General features: G+C 34.5%; 1 protein-coding gene across 2 annotated transcripts in view; it reads left to right on the top strand.

The window, feature by feature from the left end:
• Nucleotides 1–14,540, top strand: part of HCFC2 (host cell factor C2) — a 43,515-nt gene extending 28,975 nt beyond the window's left edge. The window contains exons 10-15 of one of the 2 annotated variants that reach the window (XM_010357290.2): nucleotides 1,066–1,243; nucleotides 3,275–3,478; nucleotides 4,275–4,348; nucleotides 6,237–6,374; nucleotides 9,977–10,162; nucleotides 10,967–14,540. In XM_010357290.2, coding sequence (XP_010355592.1) covers nucleotides 1,066–1,243; nucleotides 3,275–3,478; nucleotides 4,275–4,348; nucleotides 6,237–6,374; nucleotides 9,977–10,162; nucleotides 10,967–11,281 — 1,095 coding nt within the window. In that variant the 3' untranslated portion in view covers nucleotides 11,282–14,540. Of the gene's footprint in view, nucleotides 1–1,065; nucleotides 1,244–3,274; nucleotides 3,479–4,274; nucleotides 4,349–6,236; nucleotides 6,375–9,976; nucleotides 10,163–10,966 lie in introns of those variants that run through there. The other variant, XM_030939607.1, reaches the window with a different exon arrangement.
• Nucleotides 14,541–16,255: the final 1,715 nt, after the last annotated feature.

Raw genomic sequence — 16,255 nt, 5'->3', positions numbered from 1 at the left:
TGGGTATGCTGGTATGTGCCTGTAGCCCCAGCTACTTGGGAGACTGAGGCAGGAGGATTGCTTGGCAGGTGGTGGCTGCCGTGGACTGTGATCGTGCTGCTGCAGTCCAGCCTGGTCAACAGAGCAAGATCCTGTCTCAAAAAAATAAAAAATAAAAATAATTTTTTAAGACCAGGTATGGTAGCTCACTCCTGTAATCCCAGCACTTTGGGAGGCTGAGGTGGGTGGACCACCTGAGGTCGGGAGTTCAAGACCAGCCTTTGCCAATATGGTGAAACCCCGTCTCTACTAAAAATACAAAAAATTAGCCAGGCATTGGTGGTGGGCGCCTATAATCTCAGCTACTCGGGAGGCTGAGGCCGGAGAATCACTTGAACCTGGGAGGTGGAGGTTGCAGTGAGCTGAGATTGCACCATTGTACTCCGCCTGGGCAACAGGAGCAGAACTCCATCTCAAAAATAATAATAATAATAGTAATAATTTTTTTAAAAGTTTGAATGTGTTTATTATAGTGTGTTTAAGAAGGTTAAGAAAAATGTAATTAGGGAAATTCTTATCCAAAATACCTCATGCTATAGGATAATTATATGTGTATGTATGAAATCTTTATATGGAAAACTCAGTCATATAGAATAGTTTATTTGCTTGAAGATTCTATATAGCTGAGATTTTACTTTTGGAGTTACCATATTTTTAGGATACATGTCTGCCCTTTAAGAAAATTTGACCAGATCCAGTAGCTTTGTTCTCTCCTGTGTTATATATGTATTTGCTTGTGATACTAGCTACCACTTATTAAAATGTAGATTTTTTTTCCTCAAAATATACTCTCCCTTTCCTCTTCAAAACGGATCTTTTGAGCGTGGAGATTAAGTGAAAAGAAATTGTTTTCTTAGAAACTATTATAAAATTGAATAAAAATCCTGTAGAAATTAATAATGTAATTTTTGGGTGTTTTATATTCTGATAAAATATTTAAATTGTAAATTATTTTGCTTGTTTTTTACATGTATTTTTATTTCATTGAATATTGCTTGCTACAGTAATCTGTTATATTTCTTGTAGATCAATGATACAATAAACAGCACAAAAACTGAACAGCCAGCCACAAAAGAAACTTCAATGAAAAACAAACCAGACTTCAAAGCACTGACGGATTCTAATGCCATTTTATATCCATCTTTGGCATCGAATGCTTCTAATCATAATAGTCACGTGGTGGATATGCTAAGGAAAAACGAAGGTAAATGGATGACATTTTAAACTAAAGCTTTTTATAAAATTGGTAGGGAATTTAATAGTCATTGAAAAAGTAAATGTTGTACAGTTTTGATCCATTTTCCTAATAGCAAAAAACTGCCATGTTCAACCTGGTTAGAATGATAGGTTTTTGTTTTTTTTTTTTTTCCTTTCTTTATATAACTTTTATTATAAAATTATATAAAGTTATATAATTACTGAATCTCATAACTTGTATTCTAGTACAATTAGAAAAATCTTTCGATAATGTAGTAGCCTTTTATTTTTTTTTATTTTTTTTATTTTTTATTTTATTTTTTTTTTATTATACTTTAAGTTCTAGGGTACATGTGCATAACGTGCAGGTTTGTTACATATGTATACTTGTGCCATGTTGGTGTGCTGCACCTAGAATGATGTTAAAATACTAAGTAAGCACTTACCAATAGTAATGATTGGTTATGAACTATGGAATTTAAATGAGGCAAATTTTTTTTTTTTTAAAGAATAGCCTCTCCATCAGGAAGAACTATAGTAGAAAATGATTAGGAGACTTGTTAGGGATTCTTTTAGGACTCCAGGAGATACATAGAGACTAAAGCAGTGGCTGAAATGGAGAGGAGAGAATTCATCATTTAAGAGACTTTTAGAAGGTTTCATCTATTAGACTTGACAGCTGGCTGTATATGAGAAATAAAAATGAGTTGAATATGACTCCCAGTGTTTTCGGTTGGATATGAGAGTAGGTAATGATAGTCTTCATCAAAATAGAAAATATAGGAGCAAGAACGGATTTTGGAAAAGATAGGTTCAACTTGGAACTCTGTTTTTGAGGCACTTCAGGAATATACTGGTAAAGATTTCTAATGGGCAGTTGGATACTTAGGCCTGGAGTCTAGAAGGCAGTACTAGGCTAGAAACATAAATTTAGAAATTAAGAGTATTTAAATGTAATCTCCAAAAGAGCAAGGATCTTGTTGACTTGTTCACTGCTAGATTCCTAGCACCTGGTGCAGTGCCCGGGAGATATGTATGGATTTGGGAATGGTATTTAACGCACAGAAAAATATGTAAGGGCGACAAGAAGAAGGCTTAAGTTTGTGAGGCATAATCTATGTCTGCCTTATTTCACCATTATAAAAACAAATACAATATCTCATACATGGTAGACTTCACTGTTATGGAATGAATGAATATACGTCCTGGGGGGGAAAAAAACAGCTTCAAAAAGGAGTATGTGGTCAGCATTGTTTACAGTGCAGAAAAGTCAAGTAAATGAAAATTGAAAAATACCCCCTAGAAATCATTGATGTTTGCCAGAATTATTTTATTAGAGTAGTGTGCTAGAAATCAAATTTTGGGGAGATCAAGGAAGTATAAACTGCTCTAAAGGGAATTAGTAAAGGGAGAGGGTAATTGGTGGGAATTGTTGGGTAAACGAAGAGGTGTGTTGTTTGCTTCAGGAATTTGATGATATTTATGGGCCAAGGACCAAAAACTACTGACAAAGAATCTGAAAACCCTAAAGAGAGAGGAATGATTGATGAGGGTCCCAACATATAGGGGAAGGAATGGGACCAAGAATACAGGAAGATATATTCAGATTTTTTAGGAGAGAGGTCAAATCTTCTGCAATGGAAGATAGGGAGGATGAGCACAATTATTAGTACAATTCCAGTTTGCAGCCAGAGAAGGCAAAAAAATTGAGATAATTCATGCCTAATGACCTCTAATATTTTTTTCCTGAAATGAAGGGCAGAGCCATTTGATCTATGATTTAGTGAAAAGTCAAGAACAATGGCTCAGTGTTTAGAATGAACGAGGAAGGTAAAAAGTTGGACATCCATTATGGATATAATGTACTTTATTTTTCTAAACATTTTATGCCTAGTGGTTAATTCATACTAATACCATTTGTGGTGCTCATGTATGATTTTAAAACTGAAAGTACCAAGAATCGTATGACAAGAACTATAAGACACAACAATTATCTGCAGATGTTATATTAATAATTACCTTTTCCCTTTTATTTTAGGTCCTCACACTTCAGCAAATGTAGGTGTTCTAAGTAGTTGCCTGGATGTAAGAACAGTAATTCCTGAAACTTCTGTATCCAGTACTGTTTCCAGCACACAAACTATGGTAACCCAGCAGACCATTAAAACTGAATCATCCAGTACAAATGGGGCAGTTGTTAAAGATGAAACTTCACTAACAACATTCAGTACCAAATCTGAAGGTTTGAAATGTGTTTCACATACTGTATTTTGAGCCATTTATGTATGTAAATTCATCAAACTTACTTGTCTTAGATGGGAATTGCATTTCATCTTGGAATTTTGTTATTAGTCATTTCAACTTAATTTCTGTGAGCAAGAGTTTTCATTTGACCTAAATTTAACTTTTAGAATCTTTAAGAATTCTCTTTAGTTTTTGTTTTCTTTCAATCATGACTTTATGGATTTTGACCATATATTTACCTTTATCAGCTTTCATCTTTCCAGAATGTAATGTAAACAGATAAAGCATTTCAGTTAAAATTATTTTATAAACTATTCTCTGCATAAAATATTTAGATTAGCACACACTACTGAAATACAATCAGAATGTGTCTTTCCTACTGTGAATAAATTTAGCAAACTGTTTTTTAGATAAGATTGGTTCTAGACTGTGTATTAACAATTCTTCCAACTTGCTTGATTTCTAATTTGATAAATTTTTATTCTTTTGAAATAGGAATTGTATTGCATCTTTAGTAAACATTCTCTGAAGTTCTAGCTAGTCATCAAACCCTTAAAAAATGAAGTTTATGAATTGTTTTGAGTTAAAGGGTCAATATTACTACTTACTGTCAATAATAGTATAATACCCTCTGGCTGTTTTTTTATTGTGATAAAATACATATAACATAAAATTTGCTGTCTTAGCCGTTTTTAAGTTTACAGTTGGTGGCATTAAATATATATTTAAAAATTATATTTTAATGTATCTGATAAGTTATGTAAATCTTATCTGATAAATTGTTTAATTTTTAGTTGATGAAACATATGCACTGCCTGCAACGAAGATCAGCCGTGTAGAGACACATGCTACAGCAATGCCGTTTTCTGTAAGTACATGACCTGGTGATGATGCATGTTTACACATGATTATGTACTTTTAAATGCTGAGCAACTTCTAAATAACTTCATAAAAAGATTCTCAGGTCTCAGTAATGAATTGACATACATTTAGAAATAAATGATTGAATAGGAAAATGTTCACAGTATAATGTTTAGTGAAAAAGCTGGATAAAAAACAACATGTGTTGTGTTCCCAATTTTGTTAAAAAATACATGCAATTCATACATTTATACTCTCACATGTACCCACACATAACCACTCTAAAATCCAGGTGGGGGGCCACAGATACTTTTTGCTTTCTTCTTTATGCTTTTTATATTTTTCTATAATGAAATGTTATTTTTATAATCAGAAATGTGTGTATGTGTATATACATACATATATGTGTATATATGTGTAAATTACATTAATGGTTAAAAGATAGGATGTGTTATGGAACATAAAACTTAAATGGCTGTATTGCTAGCTACTTAATAGGAGCACAACAGAATATTGCAATAGTGGATTGACATAAATGTAGGGTAGCCCAATAATCTCTGATATTTGGTTGTTTTACGTAGGCCAAATTTGGTATGCATGGCACCAAACTTGAAATGTCAGGAAAGTGCCTTACAAATATACCAAGATTGTCTTACTTAGATAAATACAAAGATAAAACATATATATACTTTTGAGGGTTTTTTTTTGTTATTAGTCATTTCAACTTAATTTCTGTGAGCAAGAGTTTTCATTTGACCTGAATTTAACTTTTAGAATCTTTAAGAATTCTCTTTAGTTTTTGTTTTCTTTCAATCATGACTTTATGGATTTTGACCATATATTTACCTTTATCAGCTTTCATCTTTCCAGAATGTTAAGTCCTAGTGTTTTTAGACTCTTCTTAGGGAAGGATTACTAAAATGAATTTTTTTTCTCTTGAGTCTATTTTGCCATGCATCAGCCAGAATTGTATTTGTTATTTGAGTTGGAGCCAGTTGTTTTATAAAAGTTGTTGAAGAGAGTTTTTACAACAAGTTTAAAGCTATTACTCTTTTTTTAACTTTAAAGACTCTTCTAGTTAGCTCACTTTGTCATGTGTGATAGCCTAAATATTAAAAAAATGTGAATTATAAGCATGTACCTCTGCTGTTATATATTTAAGACAGAAATAAATAACTGAAGTGCACATTTGTTTTGAGCTTCTGGAAACAGTGTCTCATTTATAAGAAGATGGCTTTAAAAGGTTAGTTCCAGGGATAAGTATAATTCACTTACCACTAAAAGTAGCTTAAGGTAGAGGAAGTTTATTTGTTTTAAAACAGGATAAAAAATGTAAAACTGTTTAATCTACTCCTCTTTAGTATATACTAAAGTATATTCAAATTGCATTTTAGTTTTGAACATTTTTTCTCCTTTTAGGTTTGGAGAATCACAGGTATTTCAAGTGCAAAGATCACTGAATTTTTGCTAGTTGTTTTTGGATCTAGAAATGAGCCAGCTTGGAATGAATTTTTCTTTATTTGCTCCTTTTGGAGCAAGTTGTAATGTTAACGCTAAAGGAATTACATTTTCTGAGAGAGTCTCTGAAATGACAATGTTCTATAAAATAGCTGGCATTTTAACATATCACTGATTGGAAAGCATGCTAACTCCAGCTAGGTTGATAGTACAGAGCTACTGACTTGGAGAATGCCTGTCACTCCTGTGTTTGAATTGGCATCCCTGTTTCACTGTCAGTTGACCTAATCTGTTAAGACTTTATTTACATATGAGTTGTTAATGTTGTGGTGTTTATCCAAATACCTACTTGTAGATCACTGCATGGACTTATTAAATCTTGAAATTTTTCATATATTCAATAAGAGTCTTCATAAATTTTTTTTCTCTGAAATTAGAAAGAGACTCCTTCAAATCCAGTGGCCACAATGAAAGCAGGAGAACGACAATGGTGTGATGTGGGAATTTTTAAAAATAATACAGCTTTGGTGAGCCAGTTTTATTTGCTGCCAAAAGGGAAGCAAAGCATCTCAAAGGTAGCTATTGATATATTTTCTACATTGTAAATCATAAGCCTAAAGGATGAGATTTTTCTCTACCAATAACTAAGAAAGGGAAAGAAAAAAAATAATTAATAATGAGATTTCTTTTTTAGAACCCTAATTCAGGTCACTTGAATGAGTAAAATTGGGATCCATCCACAATCTGTATAATTGTGAATTCTGTATACCAAATGTATTAGGCCATTCTCACATTGCTATAAAGAAATACGTGAGACTGGCCGGGTGCAGTGGCTCACGCCTGTATTCCCAGCACTTTGGGAGGCCAGGGTGGGTGGATCACAAGGTCAGGAGATCGAGACCATCCTGGCTAACACGGTGAAACCCCGTCTCTACTAAAAGTACAAAAAATTATCCGGGTGTGGTGGCAAACACCTGTAGTCCCAGCTACTCAGGAGGCTGAGGCAGGAGAATGGCGGGAATCCAGGAGATGGAGCTTGCAGTGAGCCAAGATGGCGCCACTGCACTCCAGCCTGGGAGACAGTGCAAGACTCCATCTCAAAAAAAAAAAAACAAACAAAAAAAGAAATACCTGAGACTGTATAATTTATAAAGAGGTTTAAATGGCTCAAGGTTCCACAGGCTATACAGGAAGCATGATGCTGGCATCTGCTCAGCTTCTGGGGAGGCCTCAGAAAACTTCCAATCATGGCAGAAGGTGAAGGAAAAGCAGGCATGTCTTACATGGCAGGAACAGGGGCAATGCGTGGGGTGGGGAGGTGCCACACACTTTTAAACAACCAGATCTCATGAGAACTCACTATACAATACTAAGGGGGGCTGGTGCTAAACCATTCATGAGAGCTCTGCCCCTACGATCCAATCACCTCCCATCAGATCCTACCTCCAACACTAGGGATTACAATTCTGCATGAGATTTGGTAGGCAAACAGATCCAAATCATATCACCAAGTTACACTGTATTCTTTGTTAAGGCCCTTTGTATGGACTACATCACAAGCATGTCATTTAAAAAATCTTTGAACCAGGTGTGGTGGAGCATGCCTGCAGCCCCAGCTACTCAGGAGGCTGAGTCAGGAGGATTGCTTGAGCCCAGGAGTTTGAGGCTGCAGTGCAGTATGATTGCACCTGTGAATAGCCACTACATTCCAACCTGGGCAACATAGCAATACCTATCTCTAAATTAAAAAAAAAAAAAAAAAACTTATACAATCACTGAGGTGGAGAGTTTTTTGTTTGTTGTTTGTTTGTTTGAGACAGGGTCTTGCTCTGTCACCCAAGCTGGAGTGCAGTGGTGCGATCAGAGCTCACTGCAGCCTCAACCTCCTGGGCTTAAGTTATCCTCACACCTTGGTTTCCTGAGTATCTAGGACTACAGGGACAAGCCGCCATTACCAGCTAATTTTTGTGGAGACTGGGTTTCACCATGTTGCCCAGGTTGGTCTCCAACTCCTGGGCTCAAGTGATCCTTCCGCCCGAGCCTCCAAAAGTGCTGGGATTACAGCTACGAGCCACCACACCCAGCCAATGAGCTGGGTTTTGAGTCATAAATAATTTAGTCTGACTAGCACAGATAAGAGTTTTTTGAAATATCTCTAATTTTGTTAACCAATGTGTCTAGAGAATGGAACTTTATTTTTCTATTGAAAAAAAATTTTTTATTTCTGATTTTAAAATTTAAAAAAAATCTAAAAGCCCTGATACACTATTAAATACAATCTAATGTTCCCTTGATGCTGAAACCCCTTAAAGAGGACCTCATATACATATATGAGATATTTTATATATATGTAAATTAGACATTTAACCTTCTAAGAATTATTACATAGATAACAGCTCCAAAGCACATTGAAAAAATTTATAAAGGCCAGGTGCAGTGACTCATGCCTGTAATCCCAGTACTCTGGAAGGCTAAGGTGAGAGGAGCTTGAGCCCAGGAGTTCCAGACCAGCCTGGGCAACATGGCAAGATCCTGTCTTACAAAAAATAAAGAAATTTTATGGGCAAGGTACATGCTTCTGCTCCCAACTACTTGGGAGGCTGAAGTGGGAGGATCATTTGAACCAGGAGGTCAAGGCTGCAGTGAGCCATGTTCAGGCCACTGCACTCCAGCCTGGATGACAGAGTGAGATGCTGTCTCCAAAAAATAAATAAATAAATAAATAAATAAATAAATAAATAAATAAATAAATAAATAAATAAAAATTGAAAAAATTATTAAATGGAGAATTTCTGAGAGAGAATTGCCAAGGAAATAGATGTTCATTTTGAATCTCCCGAAGATATGTACAAATGGGGAATATATCCTATATATTTATATGTATTTTAGTTGCTCTACTATTACTCCTCATATCCCTCTTTTTCATATAGAATTTTTCTAACTCTTGACAAAAATAGAAATTCTAGTTAATAATTAGTATTATGCCCAATGAAATTTCTCACTGTAGTTGGATTTCATATATAAAGATGTGTCTGTGTCCAAGGGCCTAGTAGCTACCTGATTTTTCCTAAAAGAAAAAATAGCCTAAAATTTAGAGCTAGTAAACTTAGGTTTGAATCACTAGTTCCAGCATTCAGCAGTGTGATCTTGGCAAGTCAACTTGTTTAATCTCTCCTAGACTCAGTTTCCTCATCTGTAAAGTAGGGATGACATGGCTCCCTTAAAATAGGAGAAAACATTGGCGCTCTCTGTCTAACTGGGAGAGTTAGGGAGCATATGTAAAAATTGTTTGAAAGTTGTAAATGTTATTATATTCCTACCTACAGTATATAATCTAATTATTTAAGGTTTATTTGGTGTCTGCTGAATTTTAATTTTAAAAAATGCTCTATAGGCCGGTCGTGGTGGCTCATGCCTGTAATCCCAGCACTTTGGGAGGCCGAGACAGGTGGATCACCTTTGCTCAGGAATTCCAGAGGGGTGGATCACCTTTGGTCAGGAACTCCTGGCCAGCATGGCAAAACCCTATCTCTGCTAAAAAAATATGAAAATTAGTTGGCTGTGGTGGCAGTCATCTGTAATCTCAGCTACTTGGGAGGCTGAGGCAGGAGAATCGCTTGAATCTGGGAAGCAGACTGTTGCAGTGAGCTGAGATTGTGCCACTGCACTCCAGCCTGGGAGACAGAGCGAGACTCCGTCTCAAAAAAAAAAACAAAAAACACTCTGTACTACATGCTAGTTCCTCCTTTTCTATCAAGCTTGCCTGCCTGTCTCTAAAGGGTATTGTTCCTGGGCAGACTATTATTTGACAGTATATCTTCTGAGATTTCTGCTTCAAGATAAGTTTACATGATGATGGGATAGTTGATACTTTGTTTATAGTGGTTGTCAGCTTTTTTTCTACCTTCACATTGTTCGCGTGAAGAATGCTCTTACATTTATCTGTATAATCAGTGATTCTCAGTTGGAAAGAGTGCTCCCCTCTGGATAAGGAGCAGATGTATGGACTTAGTTGCTTCTCTGTTGTGAGAGAGAGCGAGATAAATGTGAACCAGAACCTTAAAACATAATTTATGTTTTAAAAGTTTTTTTGTTTAATAAAAATTGAATTAATTCTTGAAACTTTAACAATGTTAGTTGTACCTTTTCTTTGACTTTTGCATATATTACATTTTAGGTAGGAAATGCAGATGTACCTGACTACAGCTTGCTTAAGAAACAAGATCTTGTTCCAGGCACAGGGTACAGATTCAGGGTTGCTGCAATCAATGGTTGTGGGATAGGTCCTTTCAGCAAAATCAGTGAATTTAAAACTTGTATTCCTGGTTTTCCTGGAGCTCCTTCTGCAGTCAGAATTTCAAAGGTGAGACATCGGGTCAACACTTGTTGATTTTAAATTATTTGAAATTTCATATGTGAAATAAACTGTCAGTTTAGAAATTCTTGTTACCATCTAATGAAATGAGAGATACCTAAAAGAATGGATTAAAAGTTTAAAAAATAATTTTAGCTAATCATTCGTATTTTTTTAACTTTTATTTTAAGTTCAGGGGCATATGTGCAGGTTTGTTCCAAAGGTAAATGAGTGTCATGGGGGTTTGTTGTGCACATTATTTCATCACCCAGGTATTAAGCCTAGTACCCATTAGTTATTTTTCCTGATCCTCTCCCTCCTCCCACCATCCACTCTCCGAAAGGCCCCAGTGTGTGTTGTCTGCCTCTACGTGTCCATGTGATTTCAAGCAAAATTACAGCATCCGAATCACAGAAAGGCAGGGAAATCTGGTATGCTTCTAAATTTGTTCTTGTTATTATGGAATGAAAACATTTGGCTGGAGAATTTTAATAGAGCACTCGAAACTGAATTATATTTTATCCTAATGTCCCGTCCTTCCCTAGAGATTGTTTAGGAAATAAAAATCCCTGTTTTGGGACATTACAGGCAGACATTTAAACTTAGTTGTTTTTGAAAAGCAAGCATGAATTAAACATTGTAGATTCAAATGAGGTAGGTTTTAAAACTCAACAAAAAAAAAAATCTAACATCTAATGCAATTATTTTAGCAAAAATGAGCATTTTTTATTCTAAAGATAGACTCAACATAATGAATGATAACAGAGGAAACTTAAGAACCTTTAACCTGTTTTTTTTCCCGCCCTCTTCAAGAATGTTGAAGGTATCCACCTTTCCTGGGAACCTCCAACTTCACCTTCTGGAAATATTTTGGAATATTCAGCCTACTTGGCTATCCGCACAGCACAGATACAAGATAATCCAAGTCAACTTGTGTTCATGAGGATTTATTGTGGTCTTAAGACATCATGTACAGTAACTGCTGGGCAACTTGCAAATGCACATATTGATTATACATCCAGGCCTGCCATTGTGTTCAGGATATCAGCAAAGAATGAAAAGGGATATGGACCAGCTACACAAGTTCGGTGGCTTCAAGGTAATAATAAGAAAGCACCTTTAAATTGAATTTTTTTTTACTGAAGCTATTGTGATGATGATTATTTATTAGTAACTGGTTATGAAGATTTGTCATTTAAAAGAGTATTCTCTGACTGTATTTCCAGCAGTTATGAACTTAAGTTTGTAAATTGTTCTTAAAATGTATTTGCTGAATTATAGATCCAAATAAAAGAAAAGAAGCAAAGACTCTCTGAAAATTAGTATATGAATTCTTCCTTACAGATATAGCTCTTTTATAAAGAAAAACAGTGAAATTAAGATAAAAGCTAGAAAGCTTTATTACCCCAATATATTTTATAAGGGCTATGTAACCCAGTCATCCTAGAGTTATTGAGATAATTCTAGTAACTGGCTGTTGTATACTATGCTGTCTTATGTAGTAAATGTTCTCTACTTTGTAAATGTCCTATCTTTGAGTACTCCCTCTATCTTTATTCTATATGAGTAGTATTCCTCTAACAGCTGTCTTCTGTTGGATACTATGTGTGATACTATAATAATTCTAGTAGTTGTTTGATTCCTTTCTTTGTTTACAGTTAGCACAGAGCTTAAGAAATTAAAAAAGAAAGAGGCAAGTTTAGAAACTGCTTTTGAACTTTTATTGTTTTCCAAGAATCATGGTAAAATACAATAAGAACAATGAGTTTTCTTGATTCTTACCAGGCCAATATATTTGAATATATTTTTGGCCAAAGCACTTATCTGGCCCTCATTTTCCTCATAACAGATGAGGGAGTGAAAACAGTTTATCTTTTAGGTCCCTTTCAGCTCTAAGGTTTTGTGTTTTTAGTAGAAGTGAAATATATCCCTGAACATTTTCATCTGTCTTAATGGCTCTAATTTTGCTTTTGCTAAAATTAAAATCTTCATAATTGAATTCAAAATTAAAGTATATGTCCTCCTATTGGAGAAAGAAACAAGCACCTTAACAGGACACAAGTTTTAAAATAGTGTTTTAAACATTTGTAAGATTTTTGTAAATGCTCTAAATGTTTTATTTTTGCATTGTTTTTACCTTGAAATTGTATAAACTTTTTTACTATGAAAATATAAGCATTAGACAGCTAACTCAGGTTCCATTACAACCTTAAAGATACAGATAGGTATTATAAACACTCTGCTACAGGTAACTTGTTTTAAACCTTTTAGGAATTTCATGGTTCCACTGCCTATTTAAACCTGGAATTAATATACAGAGCAATAATTGCAGAAAAGATATTTCAAACTAAGAGCTTCAATAACTACAGGGGCACAGGTCTATCTTTTTTTATACCACATAACCTTATGCCAGTTTAGGTTGACTGAGTAGCTATGTCCTCAAATTTCATGTATAATACCCCCCAGCAAAGATGGATTTAATTGTGCAGAATTGATATATATGTGTGTTCCAGTTACTAATTTAAAGTGTATAGAATATTTTAATATATAATTTTTGTAAAGAACTGGGATTTTTATACTACAGTATTTGTAATTAATGTGTCTCACTAATTTTCTCTTGAAGAAAATATGCAAATTGTTAGACACATAATAAGTGGTTTCCAAACTCTAAAGATAAAATAAATGCACTACTATGGTGTTGTTAGAATACCTTTTTTGTGGCTGTATGAATCTTTACTCTTTAAATGTGTACTTTACAATGTTTACAAGGAGCTTCTCTGGTTTGTTATCCCAGCAGTGCCCTTGGTGAGAGCTTCATTCTGCATTTGTTTAATTCATATGCTTTGCTTTTGGCATATGCTTGCTTTTTGCACTAGTAGAATTTTAACTTACCTCATTATTATGTTTGTAATCATTTGTCTAGCTTCTGTAATGTGTCTGATGTAGGCTAAACAAATACTTAACCAAAGTTAAAATACATGGTAAGCAATTTTGCACATATTAAATATTAGGGTTTGTTGTGTATATGTGTATACTTAATTATAAAAAGAATATGAATGGAAAGTTATACTAAAAGTATATGTTTGAAGCCCAATTATTTTAAAGATCTATTGCTTTAATATAAAAAGTTTGGCTTTCAACGCTTTCTTTTCTGCATTAATTAACAACGTGCATCTTGAAGCACTTCTAATGACAAGGAATAAGTTGATTTTAAGCAAAGGATAGAATATTTGTTTGAGTGTGCACATTTATACCTGTTTAGTATTTGATTCAGTTTACTTTGCTTAAATGCCTCCACTCTTCTGGACCAGGAGGTGATTCTGAACCTGTGGTTCTAACATATGACTTACTTTTTAGAGGGAAGAGAAGTCTTTCTGTACTGAGGGATTTGTTAAAATGATAAATGTTTTTTGTCTTGATACTTAGCCCAGATTCTTTTTTTTTTTTTTTTTTTTTTTTTTTTGGCATTTGTACTTTAAACACCAGTCGTATTTATCTCTGTGATAAGGGATTGGTGACTAAAAAATGCCATTAAGAAATCTCTGTGGCTTTGACATTAGTGGTTAATAAGGAATCTTAGAGCTGTGTGCTGATGAATAGAATGAATTGGAGTAAATAGCAGGAGAAGTGCATTTAGCTTCTTATGATTTGCACATTTTCTAAGTGAAGATCCCTCTGTGTAGCAGTAGGCTGTATCATGCAGATATTTTTCATAGGATTTGCACTGAGTTGAATGACTTTCTTTACTCTTCCCAGTCGGGTAAGCAATTCAAATGTAACAAGCCTTTGTGCCAGTCCTCTTCTGTGTTCTGCAACTCTGGCTCTCATAAGTAGTAAAAGTATTTTTGATGTTGCATGCTCTCAGAATTATGTTTTCTAAAATATCATATTGGCTTCATTTTAGTTTAATAAACTTATTTGGCAACTTAATTAGACATAGGGTATATATAAACTCAATTTTATCTGCATTCTTTAAAAAATTGAAATAATCTGATTGCATGTATGAAGGACTCCTGCCTCATTACCCAATTACATAAATACAATTATCTGTAGGAAGGTGAAATTGTTGATCTATTATTTCAAAGACTCGTAGACTAGCAAAGATTCATTCTGATTAGAAATAAGGTCTATAGCTAAAGATATTTTTATTTTTAAAAATTACAGCCCTTGTAACATAAAAATCATTTGTAACATTGGATATGAAGAGATTAGTATTTAAAATTATTGTAGTCATTTGATCATAAATGAAGTAGATTGCAAAATAGCCTTGGTCTTTGACCCTTTGAGTTGTAACTGACTGACTGTTGTGTTTTCCAAGACTGATTTTAGGCAGTTTTATGTATCGTGTACCAATGATATGTAAAATAAAGCACCTTTTCTACTATAAACAATTACAGGTGTTATTTATTTTGAAGGATATGAAAGAAAAGTTAGTGATGGCAGAGTGAATCTGTAGAAATGTTGATTTTATATTTAAAATAACATGTAAACATATTAAACATATTAACATGTTTAATTAATATTTGATAATTAACATGTTTAATAATTGTTAAACATATATTTAAAAGGCTGCCTGTATTGTTTGAAATAATATAGGCAACCTTTAAATTAAGAATGGATTGTGTTTAAAAACTTGTTTTTAAGTTTTTAAGATGGCAATTGGGAGTAATTTTCTCATAGAAATGTAAATCCTATGTAAGTAACCCTTGTCATACCTGAACTAGTATGCTTGAAAGTAAAAAGGCCAATGACTCCAAGAAACAGTCTAAACTTGTTGTCACCTTTTTTTTTGTCTTTCATTTACTCTAAAATATTTTTCTTTATTCTTTTCATCCTTTTAAATTCGTAGCAGCCAGACTTCTGACCTGCTACTCCATTGAAATGGCTCTAGCAAAGTTCAAGGATAACTTCCCATTTCCCAAATCCAGGGAACTCTTTTATCGTATTTAATCTTGTCGTTTGAAACTTTTGTCCACTGTCTCGGCACTTCCTCATTTTTGTAGTGTCTATGATACCATGCTTTCTGTCCATCTTTACACACCTCCTTCTGTCTATGGTCCCCCTTTTTACTCCCACCTGGTCCCATTCATCTTTTTTCCTAGATTCAGGCCAAATTGCCAACCTGAAGAAGTCTTTCCTGACATACTCCACCACCAGCTAGATTTAACCCCTTCTTTTTGTTCTCCCACTGTCCTTTGTTAAATCTTCTGTCATAGCAGTCTAAAAACTTAGTGCCCCTATTTGTTAGCATGCCCCTCTCCGTCTGCTAGATGGTAGGTCTTCGAGGCAGAGATTGTGTCTTTATACCCGTTCCATGTTGGCCGGCTAGTTAACTGGTACTTAAATATTTTAACAAGTGGGTAAAGAAAATTTACCTTTACACCGTTACACTTCTTCATATTCCCACTCCTCCTAAATAGAGGTCAAAAATGGGAGGGAAGCTTTGAAAGGGAAAGAGATTTTTTGCAGATTTGCCAAGTTCTGAAGGAAATACAAACTCTTTAGCTTTGTCTTCCCCTGCCCTGCTTTTAGGTTAAAAGAAGTTCTGGGATAAGAGATTTAGTATAGGAGGTCTTTGATTTGAAAAGGTCCTTCTATCAGATCAGGTTTGTTTTTTTAAAAAAAAAGGAAAGAAGAAAGATCATAGTCTTTGATGAGGTTATGGGCATTGCTGGATTATGATTTTTAACACTGGATGATCAAAATGAGCTAAAACTGTCAAAGTTAATCTCTGTCTGACACTAGAAATTACCTACCTATATAAGTTCAGGAACTGCTAAAGGACATGGGTACCAGGATTGGAACTGCACTGGATTCTGTTACATATCAAGTCAGGTCACTGTTACCACCTCTAAGCTTGTAGGACAAAAGATTCTTACACTCAGGAAAATGAGATGACATTGACAAAACTCCCTTCTAAGTTTTCTAGTTATAGTTGTTAGTCCCTAGACTTATAGATTTCTGTGACTCCAGAAAAAAACTTACTTTGATCATTCCTGGAAAAACATGAACTACAAAATTCTGGGGGAAAATTAATAAATTCTGTAAACTAAATGAAGGGCTCATGTCTGTAATCCCAAGCCAAGGTGGGTGGATCACCTG

The sequence above is a fragment of the Rhinopithecus roxellana genome, chromosome 10 (assembly GCF_007565055.1).
Source record: "Rhinopithecus roxellana isolate Shanxi Qingling chromosome 10, ASM756505v1, whole genome shotgun sequence".
Classification (NCBI taxonomy): Eukaryota; Metazoa; Chordata; class Mammalia; order Primates; family Cercopithecidae; genus Rhinopithecus; species Rhinopithecus roxellana.
This window is presented reverse-complemented; position numbering and strand designations above follow the sequence as displayed.